The sequence below is a fragment of the Malus sylvestris genome, chromosome 9 (genome assembly GCF_916048215.2).
Source record: "Malus sylvestris chromosome 9, drMalSylv7.2, whole genome shotgun sequence".
Taxonomy (NCBI): Eukaryota; Viridiplantae; Streptophyta; class Magnoliopsida; order Rosales; family Rosaceae; genus Malus; species Malus sylvestris.
Genome location: NC_062268.1, coordinates 26,975,010 through 26,995,842, shown reverse-complemented (window position 1 = coordinate 26,995,842; position 20,833 = coordinate 26,975,010). Strand labels below are relative to the sequence as shown.

The following is a 20,833-nucleotide window of genomic DNA, read 5'->3' as shown; positions in this document are numbered from 1 at the left end:
TCTTATCGTCAAGGATTCGTGGCAAATCTTAGTATTGGAGATTTCTTTGGAGGGTATGATTCTTAATCCACTCTACTATACTTACTTATGCTCTAACGTCACGTATGAAGTGGGTTCATTCTCGCTCACCAGCGCACTCTGGTTTTTAGGCACTTTTAGGTTTAAATTTATTCACATTTTCCACATCATCATACTTTATGGCTTCGTCACCTTCCAGGTGTCGGCCAGCACAACTCGATTCGGAGTCCTAGTGGACATCGCGGGTCAGGGTGTGTCATTCCAGCCCACAGAAGTGTGTGGATGAAAGGGGACTCAAGCGAGAGGCCCTTGGGGAGTCGCTAGCCCGAAAGCCTGGAGTGGGTATGATGCAAGGCTTACATTAGGGCGACGTCAGCCACGTTTTCCCTCTTTTTTGGGTCAGGTGCGCGCGCTTCAAGCATACATGGGTGTGCCTCGTCCGACACAGTTTTAGACATGGGGCCCGTGGTGCTTTTATGAAATGTTACCGTTGGGGAAGCCACATGGCTTCCCCACGTCCGTTGGATTTCAACGGTAACATTTTATGGACCGTTGGATTTCCAACAGTAAAAAAAAATTTAAAACCTTATTTAATTTCAGCCGTTGGATCTGAAATCAACGGTCCATGTTATTCAGCTTTATAAATTAAAAAAAAAGAAAAAACAGTTTAAAATTCTGAAATCTTACCGTTGTGCCACGTGGCACAATCTGGAGTGTTGGAATTCAAAATTTTTTAATCCAACGGCAGAAATTAATTATGTGAATAAAAAATTTAAAAAATGTAAAAAATTAATAAAAATCCGAAAAAAAATGATTTTACTTTTCTATAAATACCTTCTCATTATCTTCTACCTTACACCACAATTTCATATTTTGTCAACTAGTTTCAACCACATTCTTATCTTTCTCTCGAAGTTTCAATCCAATTTTTTTTCCAACAAAATGACTAATGATGCAGGTACGAATTGGACGCTTATTGAAGATTTTACATTGTGTACTAGCTGTGTTGAAGTTACTCATGATCCGATTACGGGTAATGAGATGTAGTTACGAAAAATATAGTCTTATTCATGCAATTATCTTGAGAAAATTGGTGGGAAAAGAACCAAAGAATTGATGTCAAGTCGTTGGAGAATACTCAGCCAATCGTTTAGTATGTGAAGAGACACCTTGGCACAAGCTAGTGGTATTCTTCGAAGTGGGGAAAATTTAGCGGATCAGGTAACAATATATTATTTATTTGTTTGTACTATACCCAAATTTACATTACCTACTTTGATTATAATTATTTTTTCTCCCGCATTGTGTAGACACTTTAAGCACAAGCTTGGTATATTGCCAAAACCAAAAGCAAAAACAAATCATTCAACTGGTGGGAATGTTGGAATATTGTCAAAGATTGTCCTAAATTCAGAGTTGTGTCTGTCGGTCTAGAAGTTTTCATGACCAGCACCCCTCTACACTCTACGCCCGATCATGTCGTTCATGAAGATGACGCAGAAGAAGTGCTCGAAACGCCCCCACCTGAACAAGCGTTGGGGTCAACCCGTTATCCAATTAGGCCTCAAGGTAAGAAGGCTTCAAAGAGAAAAGGGAGTGCTTCGACGAATGATATGCAAAGTATATGGAAGAACTTGCTCGCCAAGGTGAATTGACTTTGGTGTGGGAAATGGCTAAATTTGAGGCTGATAAGCTAGAGAGGAGCCAAAAACTGCAATTGTTGAGAGAGAATTTCAAGCTAATGAGAGAGAAAGAGAGCTACTTAGGCAAGAAAGGGAAGATATTATAGAAGAAAGAAGGGCTCAACGAGATCGTGACACAATGAACACGCCTTTAGAAGGGAAGTCTCCGAATTCTAAATATATTTGGAATTCGGAGAAAGCGGATGTGATGCGAATGAGGCATGCAAGAGAAGCGAGAGCAAGAGGAAATGGTCCTAGCACCACAAGAGAAGATGATCCTAGCACCACAAATTGGTTAGGTGATGATTTTCCATTCACGAGCCCATAATTTTCCAATCACTTTGTTTGTAATCGGAGCCCATAATTTTTCAATCACTTTGGGTTGTGATTTCTTATTTATTGAATAGAGTACTTTATTTAAACTAAGAGTATATTTATTTAATTTGGTAATTTATTTAAACTAAGACAATCTTTATTCAAATGACATAAACACACCAAATAAAATTACATAAACATACCAAATAATAAAAAACTCACTAAATGAACTTAAAAAACACACCAAATAAAATTACATAAACATACCAAATAATAAAAAAAAAAACTCACTAAATGAACTTAAAAAAACACCAAATAAAATTAAATAAACACACCAAATAAAAACAAACACACTAAATAAATTTAAGTATCTTGAGCTTGTTTCAATTCCCACTAGTGCTCTATCAAGTCAATTTGCTTGGCATTGTGCATATATGGCTCCTAAAGTGCAGTATATCGTTGAATGAGCCTTTCATTGTAACGTTTATCCCTTTCTAATGGCTCATGTTGCATGGGTTCTTCGGTGGCGTCATGAACACAATATATTTGTGTTCTGGAATTGGTCATCGTGTCTGGCTCATATTCATCAACAACATCATAATCGTACTCATCTTCCACAATCATGTGGTGAAGAATGATGCATGTCATCATGATGGATCGAAGCGACTCTAAATCAAATATTTTGGCAGCACCTTTGACAATTGCCCAACAAGCTTGGAGGATACCAAAACAACGATCCACATCCTTTCTGCACTCTGCTTGACAGCTTGCAAAGTGTTTTTCCTTTGCACTTCACGAATGTGGCACTGTTTTGACAAATGATGACCACCTTAGGTAAATGCAGCCTACTAGGTAGTATGGCCTGTAGTACTTATGTCCGTTGACCTAGTACGTGACTCTTGGTGCTTTTCCTTGCAGGACATCATTGAACACTGGGGATTGGGCAAGGACATTGAGGTCATTTTGTGCTCTCGGAACCCCGAAAAAGGCGTGCCAAGTCCATGTATCAAAAGATGCCACCGCCTCCAAAATGATACTTTTTGCTCATTTTATGTCCCCATAAGCGCCTTGTCATGCACTTGGATAGTTTTTCCAGGTCCAGTGCATACAGTTGATGCTTCCAATCATCCCGGGAAAATCTAGCATCTCGACTTTCTTCAGAAGCCTTTGCAAGTCCATCTCAGTAGGTCTCTGGAGGCGGTGTAGATAGATTTGATTGCTCCGCAAAACCTCATCAGGGACTCAAGAATGGTTGATTTCCCTATCCTCGCTATCTCATCCACTTGGTCTGCAGATACTCCATATGCAAGCATCTGCAATGCAGCACTAGTTTTTTGCTCAGGAAGGAGACCCATAACACCAAAAGCATCCTTCTTTTACACAAAGTAAGAATCATGGTTGCAAACAACAATCATGATTTTGTTGAACAAATGTCGTTTCATTTTAAAATGACGTCTAAAGTACGTATCAGGGAATGCACTGTTACAGACAAAATAATCGTCCAAGTGATGCATACCTCATTGTTGCCTGCTTCTATCAAGGTTTGCAGAATGGCTGGGCCTGCAGATATGAGCCACAACTTGGATGACTCGACGGGAATATGAGGCTCTTGTCATTCTTACTTCATCATCCCTCCTTCTACGCTCCTCATCATCTTCCATCTCATTTTGGGCCACCTGGAGATTGAGCATTCCTTTTGATTGGTTAAACAATATTCCTCTTGTTGATCGATTTCCCACATCATTCTTGAAGAAGAAGGCATTGTAAGAAGGAAGCAGAAACTATAAATAATAATACAGATTTTGATTTTGGTGAAGGATGAAGCAGAAACTATGAATAATAATAGAATTCTTGAGAAAATTGGTGTGAGATTTATGAGGATGGATGGTGGATTATATGGAGGATTCAGAAAGGATTAGGTTGTAGATAATGCCACGTGGCATGCCGTCATTCGTTAAAAATCTGATCGAAATGTATTCTCAAAGATTGTAAACAGATTGTGACATGTGGCGCGACATGATTGATTAAAAATGTTATCGGAAATCTATCCTCAACGATTCTGAAAAGGTAACGACATGTGGCACGACAACATTGGACAAAAATCTTATCGAAGTCCATCATCAATAATTGTTTTTTTGGATAATGACTCGTGGCGCAACGAGAACGATTAAAAATCTTATCCGAAATTACAAATAAAATTATTTTGTATTACTTTATAAATATAAAAAATACTAATATTTTATTGCATATTGCCAAGGCTATTTAGTGTATGGATGAAGATGTAAAAGGTAGTTATTGTTTACTAGGTGAATTAAATAGTGAATAGCCGTAGAGGGCATTTGCAACAGTGGAGTTGCTCTGAGAGGTGAAAAAAAAAACGTGTGATAGCATCACCCTAAGCAAAACGAGTGATAGCACCACCCTAAGCAAAATCGATAGCAATGAAAGGAAGGAAAACGCACTAACGCCTGCGCGCGATGCGCCTATCTAGGATATTAAGGGCTGGTTTGATATTGCTGTGCTTTGAAAAAAAGCTGCTGTGAGAATAAGCGGCTGTGAAAAAAATCAGCAGAGTGTTTGGTAAACTTTTTTGTAAAAGTGCTTTTGAAAAATAAAGCAGTCTGATAGTGGGTCTTTTCATTAAAGGAGCACTGTAGCTCTGTGTACTTTGAAAAAAAACCAATTTTCCAAAGCTATAAATAGCAGCTTCAGCTTTTTCCTTTGATTTCAACTTATTCTCACAGCAGCTTCTAAAATAAGCCTTTTTTTTTTCAGTTTACCAAACACCTAAAACCCTCACAGCTTTTTTTCATGAGTATTTTTTTTTTAAGCATCTCCCTCCCAAATCACCTCTAAAACGGCCCTCGAGCGTTGAGAAAAGGCGCTAAAACACCTTCTGTTTGTGTCGTTTATTGTTTATTGTTTGATCTATTTGTGGTCAAAACACCCCACTTTCTCTCTCATCTCTTCTGATCCCTTCGCACAATAAAAGGGAGAAGTCGACGACGACGACGACGACTCAGGAGACCCAACGGAAACGGCAACAAAACTAAAAGAAAAAGAAAATTCGTGATCCAATCATCTGTAAGTCTCCCTCGTCTTTTCCCTTTCATCTCCTTCGGATCTGAGCTCCTGCTTACCTGGGTTTTCTTTGGTTTGCTTTTTTCTGTTGTCCTCTTTTTAAATTGATGGTTGTTTTTCTTTTAATTAGAGTTTTTATGGATGTGGGTTTTGTGAGAATGACGTGATTTGGGGTTGTGGGTTTGATTTAGAGATTCTTGATTGTAAATGTCAAGTGGTTTTGTCGTCTGAGGTGTTGTTGTAATTGCATCGTGAGAACAACGTGAAAGCGAAAAAGGATCCTGATTTAGCTCCTTTGAGATAATAACATTAGGTGGGAGGTCAATTCTTGAGTTGGTGAATTAGATTAATGCCCCTCAGATCACCGGTAATGCTGCTGCCATTTCCATGTTTTTGGGGCATGATGTGCTGTTGGGAATGGGGATCTCACAAAACCCCGCAAATTTGCTAATTTAATTTGGAATTGTTGTCAAGGGATGGGTGATGTGTGTGGTTGGATTGTGCCTGTTGTTTTAAGTGTGTTTCTCGTTCAGTTTGATTGTGACAATTCGCTTGACTGCATGGTGCTGCTATGAATTCGTATTTTATTTGAAGCGGAACTAACCTGGCTTTCTGGTTAAGTTTAACTTATAAACAATGTTGGCTTGCCACTGTTATTATTTTTATTTTCATAAGAAGCACAAGTCTATTAATTAAAGCAAATTACAGAGCAGCCAATGCGTACAAAGATACATTGGATTTACTGGCTCCTCAAACATCCAGTCATTAGGTAAGCATTTTCAGAATCTTGCTTGAAAGTGGGCTTACTCTTGGTAGTTGGGTTTGCATTGTCTTAGCAGATGGCAATATATGGTTGATTTTCAGTAAGTTAAATATACCAATTATCTGCTTTGATATTATACAAAATTAGACCTGCTTGTAATCACAGAACGAGGTTTTTCTTTTCTGAGTTAGGGCCAATCTGCCATCTGAAGAGTTTTAGAATTTCGTCTCCTGTATTTAGCTTTATGGATATGAAAGGAGAATATTTATTTGTGTGCCCCTACGTGGCAGCAGTTATCTTCTTCAGTCAACCCTTGTGAGTTCCGAATTTCTATTGTTGGTAGATGTATGTGTGTTGCATTTTTAATGTTTCTGGTCTCATAATATACTGGATGCACTTTGCGATTTTTGGAGTGTTTATATAGTAAAGTTGGAGAAAGATTTTCATTTTCAAGCCTATGTCATTTTCTACATGCAATTTTCCTTCAAAGATTCCCTTTTGTAGATATGTAAGTCAGTATGGTTTTGCAAATGTTGTGTTCCCTTACACGTTGCAATAGGTTGAAACGCATGCAAAGACATTTCTACAGACGTTAGCTTTCTTTCTAATTCCTTTTCAAGAAGTATGGTTCTCATGCATTTTTCCTGTTCGAGGAAAACCTGTATTTATTATTTGCTAATGCATGAGCTTATTATTTTATTGAGCCAGTAGGCTCTTTTGTTGTCTTCTAATCCACTGTCACCCATATGATCCAGTATTAGTTTTAATGCTTCTTTCTGGAAATCTTTTGTTGACCTCAGTGACGTGGTTAGGCTGCTTTAGCTCAGTAGAAAGTTGATGGCTCTTGATTATTAGGGGTAGCTTTCATAGTACGAGTAATTGGGAGGGATTTGCGACTTATTAATCTTATGGAAAATGAGGACTAACTTTCTAAAACCAGGCTCACGCATATTTCATTGTAAAGTCATCTGTTCATGTCTGCCTCTCATTATATTATTGTCTTTTGAGATATGAAGCGCATTCTAAACTTCAAGGTGGAATTATTTGTTTTCTGTTATTAAATTGAGGTCAGCTGTTGTTAATCATGATGTATCTCTGGTGAATGAAAGCACACATTGTCTTTGTATTGCAAGTTTATTTTAATGCTATCAGAATTGCTTGCTTCATAATGGTTCTTCTTCTGCACTGCCTTTGCTTTGTCAAAGATGAAGTGTCAAGTTCTGGAATATTGTCATAACAACCAGGGTAGTATGAAATATTTTTATCATTAGGTTCTCAATGAACTCTCAGTAGTTGTACCTGTCCATCTTCAATAGAGGTGAAGTATTTACAGTATGGGAGAGTATCACGTACAGCATAATTCTCTCACACCCTCACTTGTTTGAGGGTATTAATTGCATTTGTTGGAAATGCTTCTCGTTGGCATATTTAACTCCGCCTATGTCTTACATGGCCGGTCCCAAGCCCGGATAAAGGAGGAGGGGGAGGGCGTCAGGTAGTCGACAGCCGGCACTCCATGATCACGTCGAATCCTTATGAAAATGAATCCAGAACAAAATCGCGCTAAAGCTAGGGCGTCACCCGTAAGTGGCGCGCTGTGTGGCCTGAGCACAGTGATAAGTGAGCAAGGGTCGCTGTATCTCCATCGGCACCCGGATGCAGTGTTAAATGAGCAAGGGGGCCATAGAAACTTCTTTTCGAACGACTCCACTCAAAGTTGTTTGGGAGCATATGCTCCTATCAACTTTACCCGGGACACACAAAAGAAGTACTTTGATCCTATTAGACGGGGGAGGGTGAAGAAGCTAGGACAGAAGGGTAGAGTTCAAGAGAGCAAAATGCGTTTAGGAACGTGGAATATAGGAACCTTAACGGGAAAATCTATGGAAGTAGTGGAAGTTATGGTGAGGAGAAGGATAAATATTATGTGCCTACAAGAAACTAAGTGGGTTGGTAGTAAGGCAAAGGATCTAGAAAACTCAGGGTTTAAACTTTGGTATTCGGGCACAAATAGAACGAGAAACGGTGTTGGCATCATCGTGGACAAGACCTTGGTACAAGATGTTGTAGATGTCAAGAGGGTAGGAGATAGAATCATGGCAATCAAGATTGTAATAGGACAAGAACTTATCAATGTGATTAGTGCGTACGCACCTCAAGTAGGGTTGGATACGAGTTCGAAGGAGAAATTTTGGGAAGATCTTGGAGACTTGGTGCAAGGAATTGCTCAGACGGAGAAGTTATTTATAGGAGGAGATTTAAATGGACACGTGGGCAGGGAGACAGGCAACTATGGAGGTTTTCATGGTGGCCATGGTTTTGGGGAGAGAAACGAGGATGGGGAAGCTATCTTGGATTTTGCAATGGCATATGATCTCTTCTTAGCCAACACCTTCTTTAAGAAGAGAGAAGAACATGTGATCACCTACAAGAGTGGGTCGTCAAAAACACAAATAGATTTTCTTCTAATGAGGAAAGGGGATCGTATAACTTGTAAGGATTGCAAAGTTATACCAGGAGAGAGCGTGGCTAATCAACATCGCTTGTTGGTGATGGATGTACATATCAAAAGAGTAAGACAAAAGAACAAGACTTGGAAGTGCCCAAAGACTAGATGGTGGAATCTAAAAGAAGAAAAACAAGCCATTTTCAAAGAGAAGGTAATCACCCAATGTGTGTGGGATAGAGAGGGGGAAGCTAGCCAAATGTGGGATTCCATGGCTAGTTGTATCCGAAAAGTAGCAAAAGAGGTATTAGGAGAGTCCAAGGGCTTTGCCCCACACCAAAAGGAATCTTGGTGGTGGAATGAGGAGGTACAAACAAAGGTGAAGGCTAAGAAGGAATGTTGTAAAGCCTTATACAAGGAGAGGACTGATGAAAATGGTGAAAGGTATAGAAAAGCGAAGCAAGAGGCGAAGAAAGCTGTCAGAGAAGCTAAGTTAGCGGCTTACGACGATATGTATAAACGACTAGATACCAAAGAAGGAGAGTTGGATATCTATAAACTATCTAGAGCAAGGGAAAAGAAGACAAGGGACCTAAACCAAGTGAGGTGCATCAAGGATGAGGATGGAAATGTTCTTGCTACAGAGAACGCGGTTAAAGACAGATGGAGAGGTTATTTTCATAATCTTTTCAATGAAGGACATGAAATGAGTGCTTCTTTAGGGGAGTTGAGTAACTCAGAAGAGTGTAGAAACTACTCTTTTTATCGTCGAATCCGGAAGGAAGAAGTGGTTGTAGCTTTGAAGAAGATGAAGCATAAAAAAGCAATAGGCCCAGACGATATACCAATCGAAGTGTGGAAACTTTTGGGAGAGACAGGTATAACATGGCTCACTGACCTTTTCAATAGGATTTTGAAAACGAAGAAGATGCCAAATGAGTGGCGAATGAGCACTTTGGTGCCTATCTACAAGAATAAGGGCGACGTACAAAATTGCATGAACTATAGGGGTATTAAGCTAATGAGTCATACAATGAAGCTCTGGGAGAGAGTCATTGAGCATAGATTGAGGCAAGAGACACGGGTTTCGGACAACCAATTCGGGTTCATGCCAGGGCGCTCAACCATGGAGGCAATCTATCTCTTACGAAGATTGATGGAAAGATATAGAGATGGGAAAAAGGATTTACACATGGTCTTTATAGATTTGGAAAAAGCGTATGATAGGGTCCCAAGAGACATTCTTTGGAGGATTTTAGAGAAGAAAGGAGTACGAGTAGCATATATCCAAGCTATAAAGGATATGTATGAAGGAGCAAAGACTGCCGTAAGAACTCATGAAGGACAAACCGAAAGCTTTCCCATAACTGTAGGATTACATCAAGGCTCATCCTTAAGTCCTTACCTTTTTGCGTTGGTAATGGATGAGTTAACACGACATATTCAAGATGATATTCCTTGGTGTATGCTTTTCGCAGACGATATAGTGTTGATAGATGAAACTCAGGAAGGGGTAAATGCAAAGCTTAACCTTTGGAGAGAAGTGTAGGAATCTAAAGGTCTTCGCCTAAGCCGATCAAAGACAGAATATATGGAGTGCAAGTTCAGTGCAAATGGAGGCCAAAACGAGTTAGGGGTGAGGATCGGAGATCAAGAAATACCAAAGAGCGACCGTTTTCGTTACCTAGGATCTATCTTGCAAAAGAACGGAGAATTAGATGGAGATCTCAACCATAGAATACAAGCTGGATGGATGAAGTGGAAGAGTGCATCCGGCGTGTTGTGTGACCGCCGTATGCCACTGAAGCTCAAGGGAAAATTTTATAGGACGGCAATAAGGCCGGCGATGCTGTATGGCACAGAATGTTGGGCGGTGAAACATCAACACGTACACAAAATGGGTGTAGCGGAGATGAGGATGCTTCGTTGGATGTGTGGGCACACGAGAAAGGATAAGATTAGGAATGAGGATATCCGGGGTAAAGTAGGAGTAGCCGAAATTGAAGGAAAGATGAGAGAAAATCGGTTACGGTGGTTTGGACATGTGCAAAGAAGGCCTACTGACGTTCCGATTAGAAGATGCGACTATGGGACAGAGGTTCAGGGCCGAAGGGGTAGAGGAAGACCTAGGAAAACTTTGGAAGAGACTCTAAGAAAAGACTTAGAGTACTTAGATCTAACGAAGGACATGACACAGGATCGAGCACAATGGCGTTCTAAGATTCATATAGCCGATCCCACTCAGTGACTTGGATTTTCCAAGTCTCCAACCGAGAAGTTTTCCTCACTCGGGAAATTAAGGGAACACTACCCCAACCTACATGCTCCACTCAGAAAGCTTCAACATACAAGCTTTAACAAAAGAAAATTCAAAGAACTTAGCGAAGAAGGCTTTGGTGTATTTAACACAATACGTTGAAATGAAGGAAAGCTTATTTATTGATATCCCCGATAAGCTACAAATATGTACATATACATGAGTCAAAATAAGCACATAAGAGGGAGCCTTCACAAAGGTTGCTTAGGAGAAGTCTCAGCAGTCGGTAGAGCCCCAGAAAGAGAAGGCACCGGAGGGGGATCATTTGGAGCCTCAGTACTGGACAGAACCCTAGAAGGAGGAGGCATCAGAGGTTGATCATTTGGAGCTTCATTACGCGGTACAGCCCCAGAAGACGAAGGCAATAAATGCCTTTGGAACAAACCCACAAATCTCTGATGATCAAGTAAAACCTGACCATCAGTTTCCTTCATCTGGTCAAGCTTCCTCTTCATGTTTGTAGCATAGTCATGTGCGAGCCGGTGCAACTGTTTATTCTCATGCTTGAGCCCTCTAATCTCCTGTTTGAGACTCATCACTTCAGCCGCCAATGATTCAACTTGGCGGGTTCGAGCAAATAGGCGTTGGGCCATATTAGACACAGAACCTGCACACTGAACACTGAGAGCCAGCGAATCCTTAACAGCTAACTCATCAGACCGTTTGGAAAGTAGTCTGTTATCTTTGGGAGTGAGAAGGTTCCTGGCCACCACCGCAGCGGTCATATCATTCTTCATCACGGAATCCCCAACGGTAAGAGGACCAGTAGGGGAGACGAAGGATGGGCGCCATATGTTGTCTGGAGAAGGCGGGGCTGCCTCTTCAACAAGGTTCAAGTCAAAACGACGGTCGGAGGGGCCAGACATTTTCAAAGGTGTTGAAGAGAGAAGAGGTCGGACAAATCAAGATCTTAGAAGTGCAAGAATGAAGCTTCTACTGGTGGAGATTCAAGTGTGCTTTGGAACTTAATGTCAGCCCCTATAAAAATCTGCACTCGACGAAGCTTCAGAAATCGAAGAGGCGCCTGCTCAGAAATCGAAGAGGCGTTTGCTTTCTCAAAAGCTGGGCTGCTTAGAGATCACGAGGGTTGATCTCAGAAATCGAAGAGGCGTTTGCTTTCTCAAAAGTTGGGCTGCTCAAAGACCACGAAGGCCGATCTCAAAAATCGAAGAGGCGCTCGCTTTCTCAAAAGCTGGGCTCCCCAGAGACCACGAGGGCCGATCTCAGAAATCGAAGAGGCACCTACTTTTCCAGCCTTTTCCAGCCTTGTCAGCACCTGTCACACGCACACTCAGTTTTGCGGAAATTATGGGCATTCTGTCAAAGACTTCTGGGGAAGTAGAAAACACATGAATCTTACTGTTCAATCACCCACTTCTCACACGCAACAATAGCTCATGGGTACCACAAATAACTTTGCCAAAGTTCTCTGCCAAAGTTGAGCACGTGAAGCTTGCAGCTCCCACTACATCGCTCTGACCAAGAAGGGTAAAAGAATAGCAAAGAAACAGCACTAACAAAGTTTAGACCCATAAATTTTGAAGGTCTAGCTACCATATTATTACCCACAAGGGTAAAGGAACAGTACCACTGCTGGATAATTGGAAAGTCCCTGTGTGTCAACCTCTGTGCTTCGTGGCAAGGTAGACTAGCAAACATGCCCAACCTTTACTCACATTCGAGAAAACACTCCCAATAAGATTGCTTGCTCCAAAATCGAAGAGGCACCGTCCTCCGAATCTCGAGAGCCAGACTCCCAACATGACTACTTTCTTAAAAATCGAAGAGAGGGTAAAGGAACAGTACCATTGCTGGATAATTGGAAAGTCCCTGTGTGTCAACCTCTGTGCTTCGTGGCAAGGTAGACTAGCAAACATGCCCAACCTTTACTCACATTCGAGAAAACACTCCCAACAAGATTGCTTGCTCCAAAATCGAAGAGGCACCGCCCTCCGAATCTCGAGAGCCAGACTCCCAACATGATTACTTTCTCAAAAATCGAAGAGACACTGCTCCCTGAATCTCGAGAGCCAGACCCCCAGCATGATTGCTTTCTCAAAAATCGATGAGGCATCTTTCTCCGAATCAATCGAAGAGGCGCTCGCTTTCTCAAAAGCTGGGCTGCTCAGAGACCACGAGGGCCGATCTCAGAAATCGAAGAGGCACCTACTTTTCTAGCCTTGTCAGCACCTGTCACACGCACACTCAGCTTTGCAGAAATTATGGGCATTCTGTCGAAGACTTCTGGTGAAGTAGAAAGCACATGAATCTTACTGTTCAATCACCCACTTCCCACACGCAACAATAGCTCATGGGTACCACAAATAACTTTGCCAAAGTTCTCTGCCAAAGTTGAGCACGTGAAGCTTGCAGCTCCCACTACATCGCTCTGACCAAGAAAGGTAAAAGAATAGCAAAGAAACAGCACTAACAAAAGTTTAGACACATAAATTTTGAAGGTCTAGCTACCATATTATTACCCACAACTGTAAAGGAACAGTACCACTGCTGGATAATTGGAAAGTCCCTGTGTGTCAACCTCTGTGCTTCGTGGCAAGGTAGACTAGTAAACATGCCCAACCTTTACTCACATTCGAGAAAACACTCCCAATAAGATTGCTTGCTCCAAAATCGAAGAGGCACCGTCCTCCGAATCTCGAGAGCCAGACTCCCAACATGACTACTTTCTCAAAATCGAAGAGAGGGTAAAGGAACAGTACCATTGCTGGATAATTGGAAAGTCCCTGTGTGTCAACCTTTGTGCTTCGTGGCAAGGTAGACTAGCAAACATGCCCAACCTTTACTCACATTCGAGACAACACTCCCAACAAGATTGCTTGCTCCAAAATCGAAGAGGCACCGCCCTCCGAATCTCGAGAGCCAGACTCCCAACATGATTACTTCCTCAAAAATCGAAGAGACACTGCTCTCCGAATCTCGAGAGTCATACCCCCAGCATGATTGCTTTCTCAAAAATCGAAGAGGCATCGTTCTCCGAATCTCGAGAGCCAGATACCACAGACCACTTTTTCAAAGTGCTCTGACAGAGTTAAAACATGTGAAACTGGCAGCTCCCACTACCGTGCTATGACCAAGCAGGGTAAAGGAATAGCATTACTACTTGTTGTTAGGGAGACTCCTATATATGTCGACCTCCATCCCCAACGGACAGGCAGACCTGCAAAAATGCTCAACCCTTCATCATATCTGAGAGGGCACTCCCAACGAAGCCTTTCGAAATATTCAGCTTTCTTTCCCCCCGATAATACCTCTGCAAACAAGCTATACTAGAGCAAGAATATCTCATATCATCAGGGTTAAAAGCAAGAGTATCCCATATCATGCTTTTTCCCTGTCTTTTCTTTTGGCCTTGTTTTTACCTGCAAGACAAGGAGAAAGAGAGCAATCAGTCAGCACTTGGAATCAAGCTTCCAGCCAGGAACTGACTGCCTGGAACCCCTTACCTGATTACTTACCTGGCATTGCTCTCGAGTACTCATCTTCAACATCTTATGTTTCCAGGGAAGATTCCGCATCTGCTTGAGGAACAGATAGGGCAAGTGCGAAGGATACAAGGAAGCATGTGGAGACAAGCGTAACAGCACACGTGCCGATACATTCATTACTCTGTCAAAAGCAAAAGTATCCCATATCAGCAGGGTGGAACGTACTCTAGATTTGATGGACTTGTTTTGACCCTCAAATTCTTCAGTCGGCCTTATACTCTGGAGGAAACCAGAAAACCCTCCAGCTCAGTTCAAGAATAAGCCTGTGGAAAGTTACTTCTTCAAAAGCAAAAGTATCTCATATCATCTCTTCTCATTTTTCTTCTCTTTATCCTTCATGCTGCTGCAAGATGGGGAGAAGGTGAACAATCAGTCGGAGCTCTGATTGCTTACCTTGTCTGTCACCTCTTTCAGCAAACCCCCTAGCTTGGCGACTTGGGGGACTCCTACTACATGGTTTGTATCGCGCTTGACCAAGCCTGAAACTACAAGTAAGCTTCAAGTGAAATTGATACATTACCTTGTGCATATCCACCAGTTAAAGATACCACCCCTGGATGGAGGAAGAGTACTTCCAGAGAAGATGCCACATCTACCTATGAGACAGATAAGGCAAGTCAAGACGACACCACACTCCGATACTTATAAGTTTCGTGATTACGAGATCATTCTCCCACAATATTTTCTAATGTCATTTGTACTAAATCATTCACCTGTACTCACTAAATGAGAGCTTGAACCTATGTACTTGTGTAAACCCTTCACAATTAATGAGAACTCTTCTATTCCGTGGACGTAGCCAATCTGGGTGAACCACGTACATCTTGTGTTTGCTTTCCTATCTCTATCCATTTATATACTTATCCACACTAATGACCGGAGCAATCTAGCGAAGATCACAAAAAGCGATCGTTTTCGCTACCTAGGATCTATCTTGCAAGAGAACGGAGAATTAGATGGAGATCTCAACCATAGAATACGAGCTGGATGGAAAGAGTGCATCCGGCGTGTTGTGTGACCGTCGTAGGCCACTGAAGCTCAAGGGAAAATTTTATAGGACGGCAATAAGGCTAGCGATGTTGTATGGCACATAATGTTGGGTGGTGAAGCATCAACACGTACACAAAATGGGTGTAGCGGAGATGAGGATGTTTCGTGGGATGTGTGGGCACACGCGAAAGGATAAGATTGGGAATGAGGATATCCAAGGTAAAGTAGGAGTAGCCGAAATTGTAGGAAATATGAGAGAAAATCGGCTCCGGTGATTTTGAACATGTGCAAAGAAGGCCGACTGACGCTCCGGTTCGAAGATGTGACTACGGGACAGAGGTTCAGGGTCGAAGGGGTAGAGGAAGACCTAGGACAACTTTGGAAGAGAGTCTAAGAAAAGACTTAGAGTACTTGGATCTAACAGAGGACATGACACAAAACCGAGCGCAATGGCGTTCTAGGATTCATATAGCCGACCCCACTTAGTGGGAAAAGGCTTTGTTGTTGTTGTTGTTGTTGTTGCTTCTCGTTGGCATATTTCTCATCTGAAAAATGGCTGGAGAATTTCACTTGTAAATTGTATGATTATCTTCTTGGTATTTTTTCATAAATGCCTTCGCCCATGAGCGGTAGGTCTCGGGTTCGAGACTTGGGAGCAGCCTCTCCATAAATGGGGGTAAGGCTAGGCGACATTCACCTCTCCCAGACCCTGCGTAAAGCGGGAGCCTTGTGCACTGGGTACGACCTTTTTATCCAGTCAAAATGCAACTGTTGTTGATTATAAACAAAGACAAATTTGTTAAACTCAGTCATACTTTTAGCGTGGTCATGTATCTTCAACTATATCCTCTTGATCTCTTTGTTTAACTGTCCTTGATCTCTGTGTGTGACGTCTTTTGTGGCCATTGTCAATTCAGTGTATTGTTAGCAGTAGCAATTGATTTAGCTGTCGTATTGAACACACATTTGTGCAAATTTCAGGTTGTCTGAAGAAGGTCGGTACATATTATACAATGGTTCTTGACACCATTTTGTCTTCTCCTGTTCGGAAGTCAGCATCATTTAGAAAGCAATTCTCACAAAATGAGTTGGGTAGCTGGTCGACGCTCTTTCAGAGACACCGCTTCCTCTTAACAGCCCTAGCACTCCTGACATTCCTCTGCACCATTTACCTTTACTTTGCTGTCACATTAGGAGGCAGTCCATCATGTTCTGGGTTGAGTGGAACTCAAAAAGCGTTGTGTAGCTTGGAGCATGCAAAGACTTCAGTTGCCCATGGAAAATTGAAAATTCTTTAGCATGTAGATTGATAATCCTTTCGCCAAGTTAATTTTTTTTTTTTACTTGTCCTTTCATTAGAGTATTGAAAATTGAAATCACAGTTAAGTGATTGTGGTTCATTTTATTCTGTTGGTGAACTAATATTGATTGGGTCAAATATACATAATATTTGTAGTATGGAAACACTGCGGTTTTACTATAATGATTATTTGGATTGAAAGAAAATTAGGCATATGGTGTTATCAGATTATGTGCTTTACTTCTTTTTTTTTTTTTTTTTTTTTTTTTAGTATATCGATATTTTTACATTAAGAGGATGGAGAGTACGGCAAAACCACACAATGGGTAACCTAGTTTGGTATCGAATCAGCCATCCATGAGATTCAAACTTAAGAGCTTTCACATTCAAGTGAAGAGGAATATCACTAGATCATAATACTAAGCGGTGATTATGTGCTTTACTTAAATTGTAAGGTTTTTATCGAGGCTTATTGTATGCACCTTATCCTCATTGATTATACATACTCCTTTTGATAACAACTATCATACATTTTCTCAAAAAAAAATAAAAATAAAAAAGGGTTACGAGTCTCTTTCAATGTATTTGATTAGACTTGTCATGATTCTCAATGTGTGCATATATTTAATCCTATTAGAAACTAATCGGCAGTTTGATAACTATTTCATTTTTTTTTTCTTGATTTTATGAATCCATTAAAATCCATCAAAACTCCACTTGAATCCTTTAATTGAGATGTCTAAGGTGGGTGAGGCTAAGGGAAACCCATCTATTCTTGTAAGTCTCAAGTGTTGATAGGTTTGACCAAGTTAAAATAATATCTCCTACATTTCACAGATTGATTGGGTTTCATCAAGTGAGACCCATCCTCCCATATTTCACATGTTGGCTGGGTTTGATCATGTTGCACTCATTTTTTTACGTCTCATGTGTTGGTTGGGTCTCACGACTCTCAGCAAGGTGAGATATTTTTCCAAACACGACCCGACACACTAATGTTCTATATTAAACTATAGGGAGGGGAATTCAAACAGGAGACCTCAGATGCAAGGGTGAAGACTCTTAACCAACTAAACTACAAGTCACTTGCATGCTTGGAATAGTTCACTCAACCAAGGTAATATTGCCTAGGTCTCGATTCTGTGCATGGCAGGATGATCGAATCTGCAAACACAAAGATAAACAAAGGATCGTGAAGTCGAGCATCGGGGAGGGTGGTTCCCGGCATAGGTACTCCGATGATCAAGTGATGTATAGATTTAGGTGGGAAAATGCGTAGTTAGTGTATAAGTTGAGTTTATATTGTCTAACCTTTTGTGAGGAGTCGGGATGCCTATTTATATACAATGAATGAGCCATTTTGGGGACCGGTGGTATCATGGAGGGACTGTGCGAAAGTGGGAGCTTACCTCTCAGCCACTTGACTATGTCAATTCAAGGGTCTCTACTGTCTAACACAGTCGCATGAGGTCAGTGCCATCTGCCTCAATGTGCATCACCTGTGACATCGCCCATGTGATTTGCTTTGCCCGAGCTTTAGTGTGGCAGAGGTCAAAGAGTCTGGATGTGATGAGGTAATTGGCGCCAAAAAGGGGAGTGTGACTGAACCTAGTGCAAAGTGCCTTCGATACCCACTTCGTCCTAAGTGGGCATGTGAGATTGTATTGGGAACCACCAAAGGTGTTGCACCCTTAGTTGGTAGATTGATTAGTTGCTGAGTTCATATTGATTAGTTACTAAGTTCACTCTAGGTCGGAGCCTCGGAGTGGGTTCGAATACTCACTGCTCTAGGAAGGTGCAAACTGGGTTCCCACAATTGCCACCAACTATGCCCACGGAGTGCCTTAATGATGTAGTTACTAAGACCATGTCACCATCTATGGAGTGATAAGAGTCATCGGGGACTTTTATTTCCTCGGAGAGGGAGCCATTTTTTTATTCTGAGTGGCCCGTCAGATTTCTTATCATTAGCGTAGCTTGCATTGCAGAGTGAAAGTTCTCATTTCGCAGAGCCATCTCAGTGTTTGGTCGTATGGATCAACACTTTGCATTTTCGGGAGATGGTTTCTAGGTGATGGTTAGGTGAAACAACTAGAGAAGATAAATTTAATGCATGTCGTTGGGCGCAAAGCTCAATGTTGGAACCAATCCGCTCACATCCGCGGATGAAGGCCAAACTCATCGAGATTGCCCCTAATCTCAGGTAAGGGGAGAATGAGGTTAATTAGGGGTGTGGTTAATTCCCAATAAGACTGCCTACATATTTCTTGGAAGGAGAACCAAACCACGGGTGTAGTTCTAAGGAAGAATGGTGCGAACCATCTTTGCCGAATATCCTATGGCAGGGTGTTAAGAACATAAGTTCTCCATGGACATGTCTACGCCTAGACGGTGGCGTAAAGGGCCTTTGTTAGGCATAGAGAGAATATGTATATAGAAATCTCAAAGAGAGATAGATGTGTCTCCTATAAATGCATATGCTCATGTATTTATAGTGATCTTGAAAGTCTTTGTAGGGAAGGTAATCTTCATTAAATCGGGAGACTATATAGGAGGAAATCTATGATAAGATACCCAGTTCTCTTAGAATCTTGATTATGTTGCCTAATGTCTAAGATATCCTAGTTTGACTTTAATTAGAGTTTTCTTAATTGGGAGACAAGTAATCTTTTTAATAGCCCTAAGCCTAGCTTGTCGAACTATGCTCATTGGGCTTTGAGTATTCCGGTCCTTCTTGCCATTAATCATGGTCCCCAATTGCCCCTAATTGCTTCTGAGAGTACACTCCACTTCGAAGATGGGTAGTTACCAACAAACCATGAGTGGATCATTCTAGAATAACTTCTCTAGAATGGCCTTCAAGTTGTGTGCTTGATTCAGAGCTAGCCAAGTTCGGCTAGTTCTCCTCGCTTGTCTTTCAATGGTTTAATCTTTTGGAGTTTCGAATTATATTGTGAACCCTTGGTTGGAGTTCTAGATGCATAGCTAAAAAGATGGATGTAAGGCAGATTGTGCCTATATATTCTTGGAAGAACATATGTAACAACCCGTCCCAGATTTTTACGGAACGAAAGGGGCAGAGTTGTAATTTCATCTTGGTTGGAGGATAATTGTTTGAAATATTGGTTTATACCTTAATAGGTGTGCCCAAGGGGCCCCCATTTACTTTTGGGTTGTTCCCCTAGCCTATCTTCCTATCTTTCTCCCTTACCTCTCTTGGTTCTTTATTCTCTTTCTTTCTCTCTCTCTCTCGCTCACCTTCCACCTCTGTCGACTCTCTCCGTTCCTCTATGACGCACTCCTACACACACACCCACACTTACATACTTACACACAACCACCACCCTCTGGACCATCATTTTCTCCCTCACCCCTCCCTCGATCACTTTCCCTTTCTTCCTGGTCCGCACTAGAGCACAATTACTGTGCTTGCATGTCACCGACAAATTTTTGACAGTGCAACTAAGGTAAGCTTTCTAGGATCCCTTTAGATCACATTTTAGGGTGGTTTTGAGAACCTTGGTAACATTTGAACGCAGGAACAACTCTGGAAGCATTCTCCATATTTTTTGGCAAACCCCGTAAGTTACAGGCCATTTTCTAACCGATAGGTATAGTTCTAATCATCTCCTTCGTAACTTTATTTTAGTATAAGGGTTGATGGATTTTTGCTGAGTTGTGGGTTAATCGGAGCTTGGAAGCTCTTACTTTCTTTTTCGGCGAGACCAGCCGACCAAAAAATGAGTCGACCCAACCCAACCCACTTAACCCCAAGCCTAAGTCCCTGTGAACTTAGGCGCTTGGGCCGTACCAACTAAGGCCTTCGGCCCATTAACCCCAAAACCCAAACCATTACAACCCTTTGGACCTTAGTCTTTCAGGCTGAGATGACATGAGCTTTTTAGCCCATTAAACCTAGGCCTTGGGTCATTTGAACCTAAGGCCCTCGGGCCACTTAGCCAAACCTAAAACCCATTAAGACCTAGCCCAAACCCAAATGACCCCATGCCTTTGGGCCATAGAAGCCGGCCCATTAGCCTTTGACCCAGGCCCGGCCTGTTGACCAGCCTTTGACCCAGCCTAGTGACCGGACAGAATATTCCTGGAATATTATTCTTGTTGACTTTTGTTGACTTTTTTGAAATTTACCTGAGACCCTTCTTAGGTTAATTCAACATCTTGAATCCGTTTTTGACGTCCGTTTTCCCAAATTCAATCGTTTGAAAAGAGTTTTATTAATTGGACCCTTTATGTGCTTATGGGCAATTATTTGTCTTAGGGGTAATTATTTGTGGCGTTTCCATTAGGGATGGGCAAAGGCCGGGCCGAGGATTATATTTTTTAATATAGGAACCGGACCTTACCTAGCCCGGTTGAAACGGGCTGGTTCGAGGCGGGTCCACGAGTCCTTGGTT

The 20,833-nt window shown here is 41.6% G+C and overlaps 1 protein-coding gene across 2 annotated transcripts; it reads left to right on the top strand.

Annotated features, from left to right (window-relative positions):
- The first annotated feature begins 4,933 nt into the window (after nt 1–4,933).
- Nucleotides 4,934–16,624, top strand: LOC126583077 (uncharacterized). 2 transcript variants are annotated; one of them, XM_050247379.1, is made up of 3 exons: nt 4,940–5,099; nt 5,805–5,865; nt 16,100–16,624. In XM_050247379.1, the coding sequence occupies exon 3, from the start codon at nt 16,132–16,134 to the stop codon at nt 16,414–16,416; it is 285 nt and encodes a 94-aa protein (XP_050103336.1). In that variant the 5' UTR covers nt 4,940–5,099; nt 5,805–5,865; nt 16,100–16,131; the 3' UTR covers nt 16,417–16,624. The 2 variants fall into 2 exon arrangements, with proteins under 2 accessions (XP_050103334.1, XP_050103336.1); XM_050247377.1 differs by lacking the exon at nt 5,805–5,865 and having other exon boundaries at nt 4,934–5,099.
- The last annotated feature ends 4,209 nt before the right edge of the window (nt 16,625–20,833 follow it).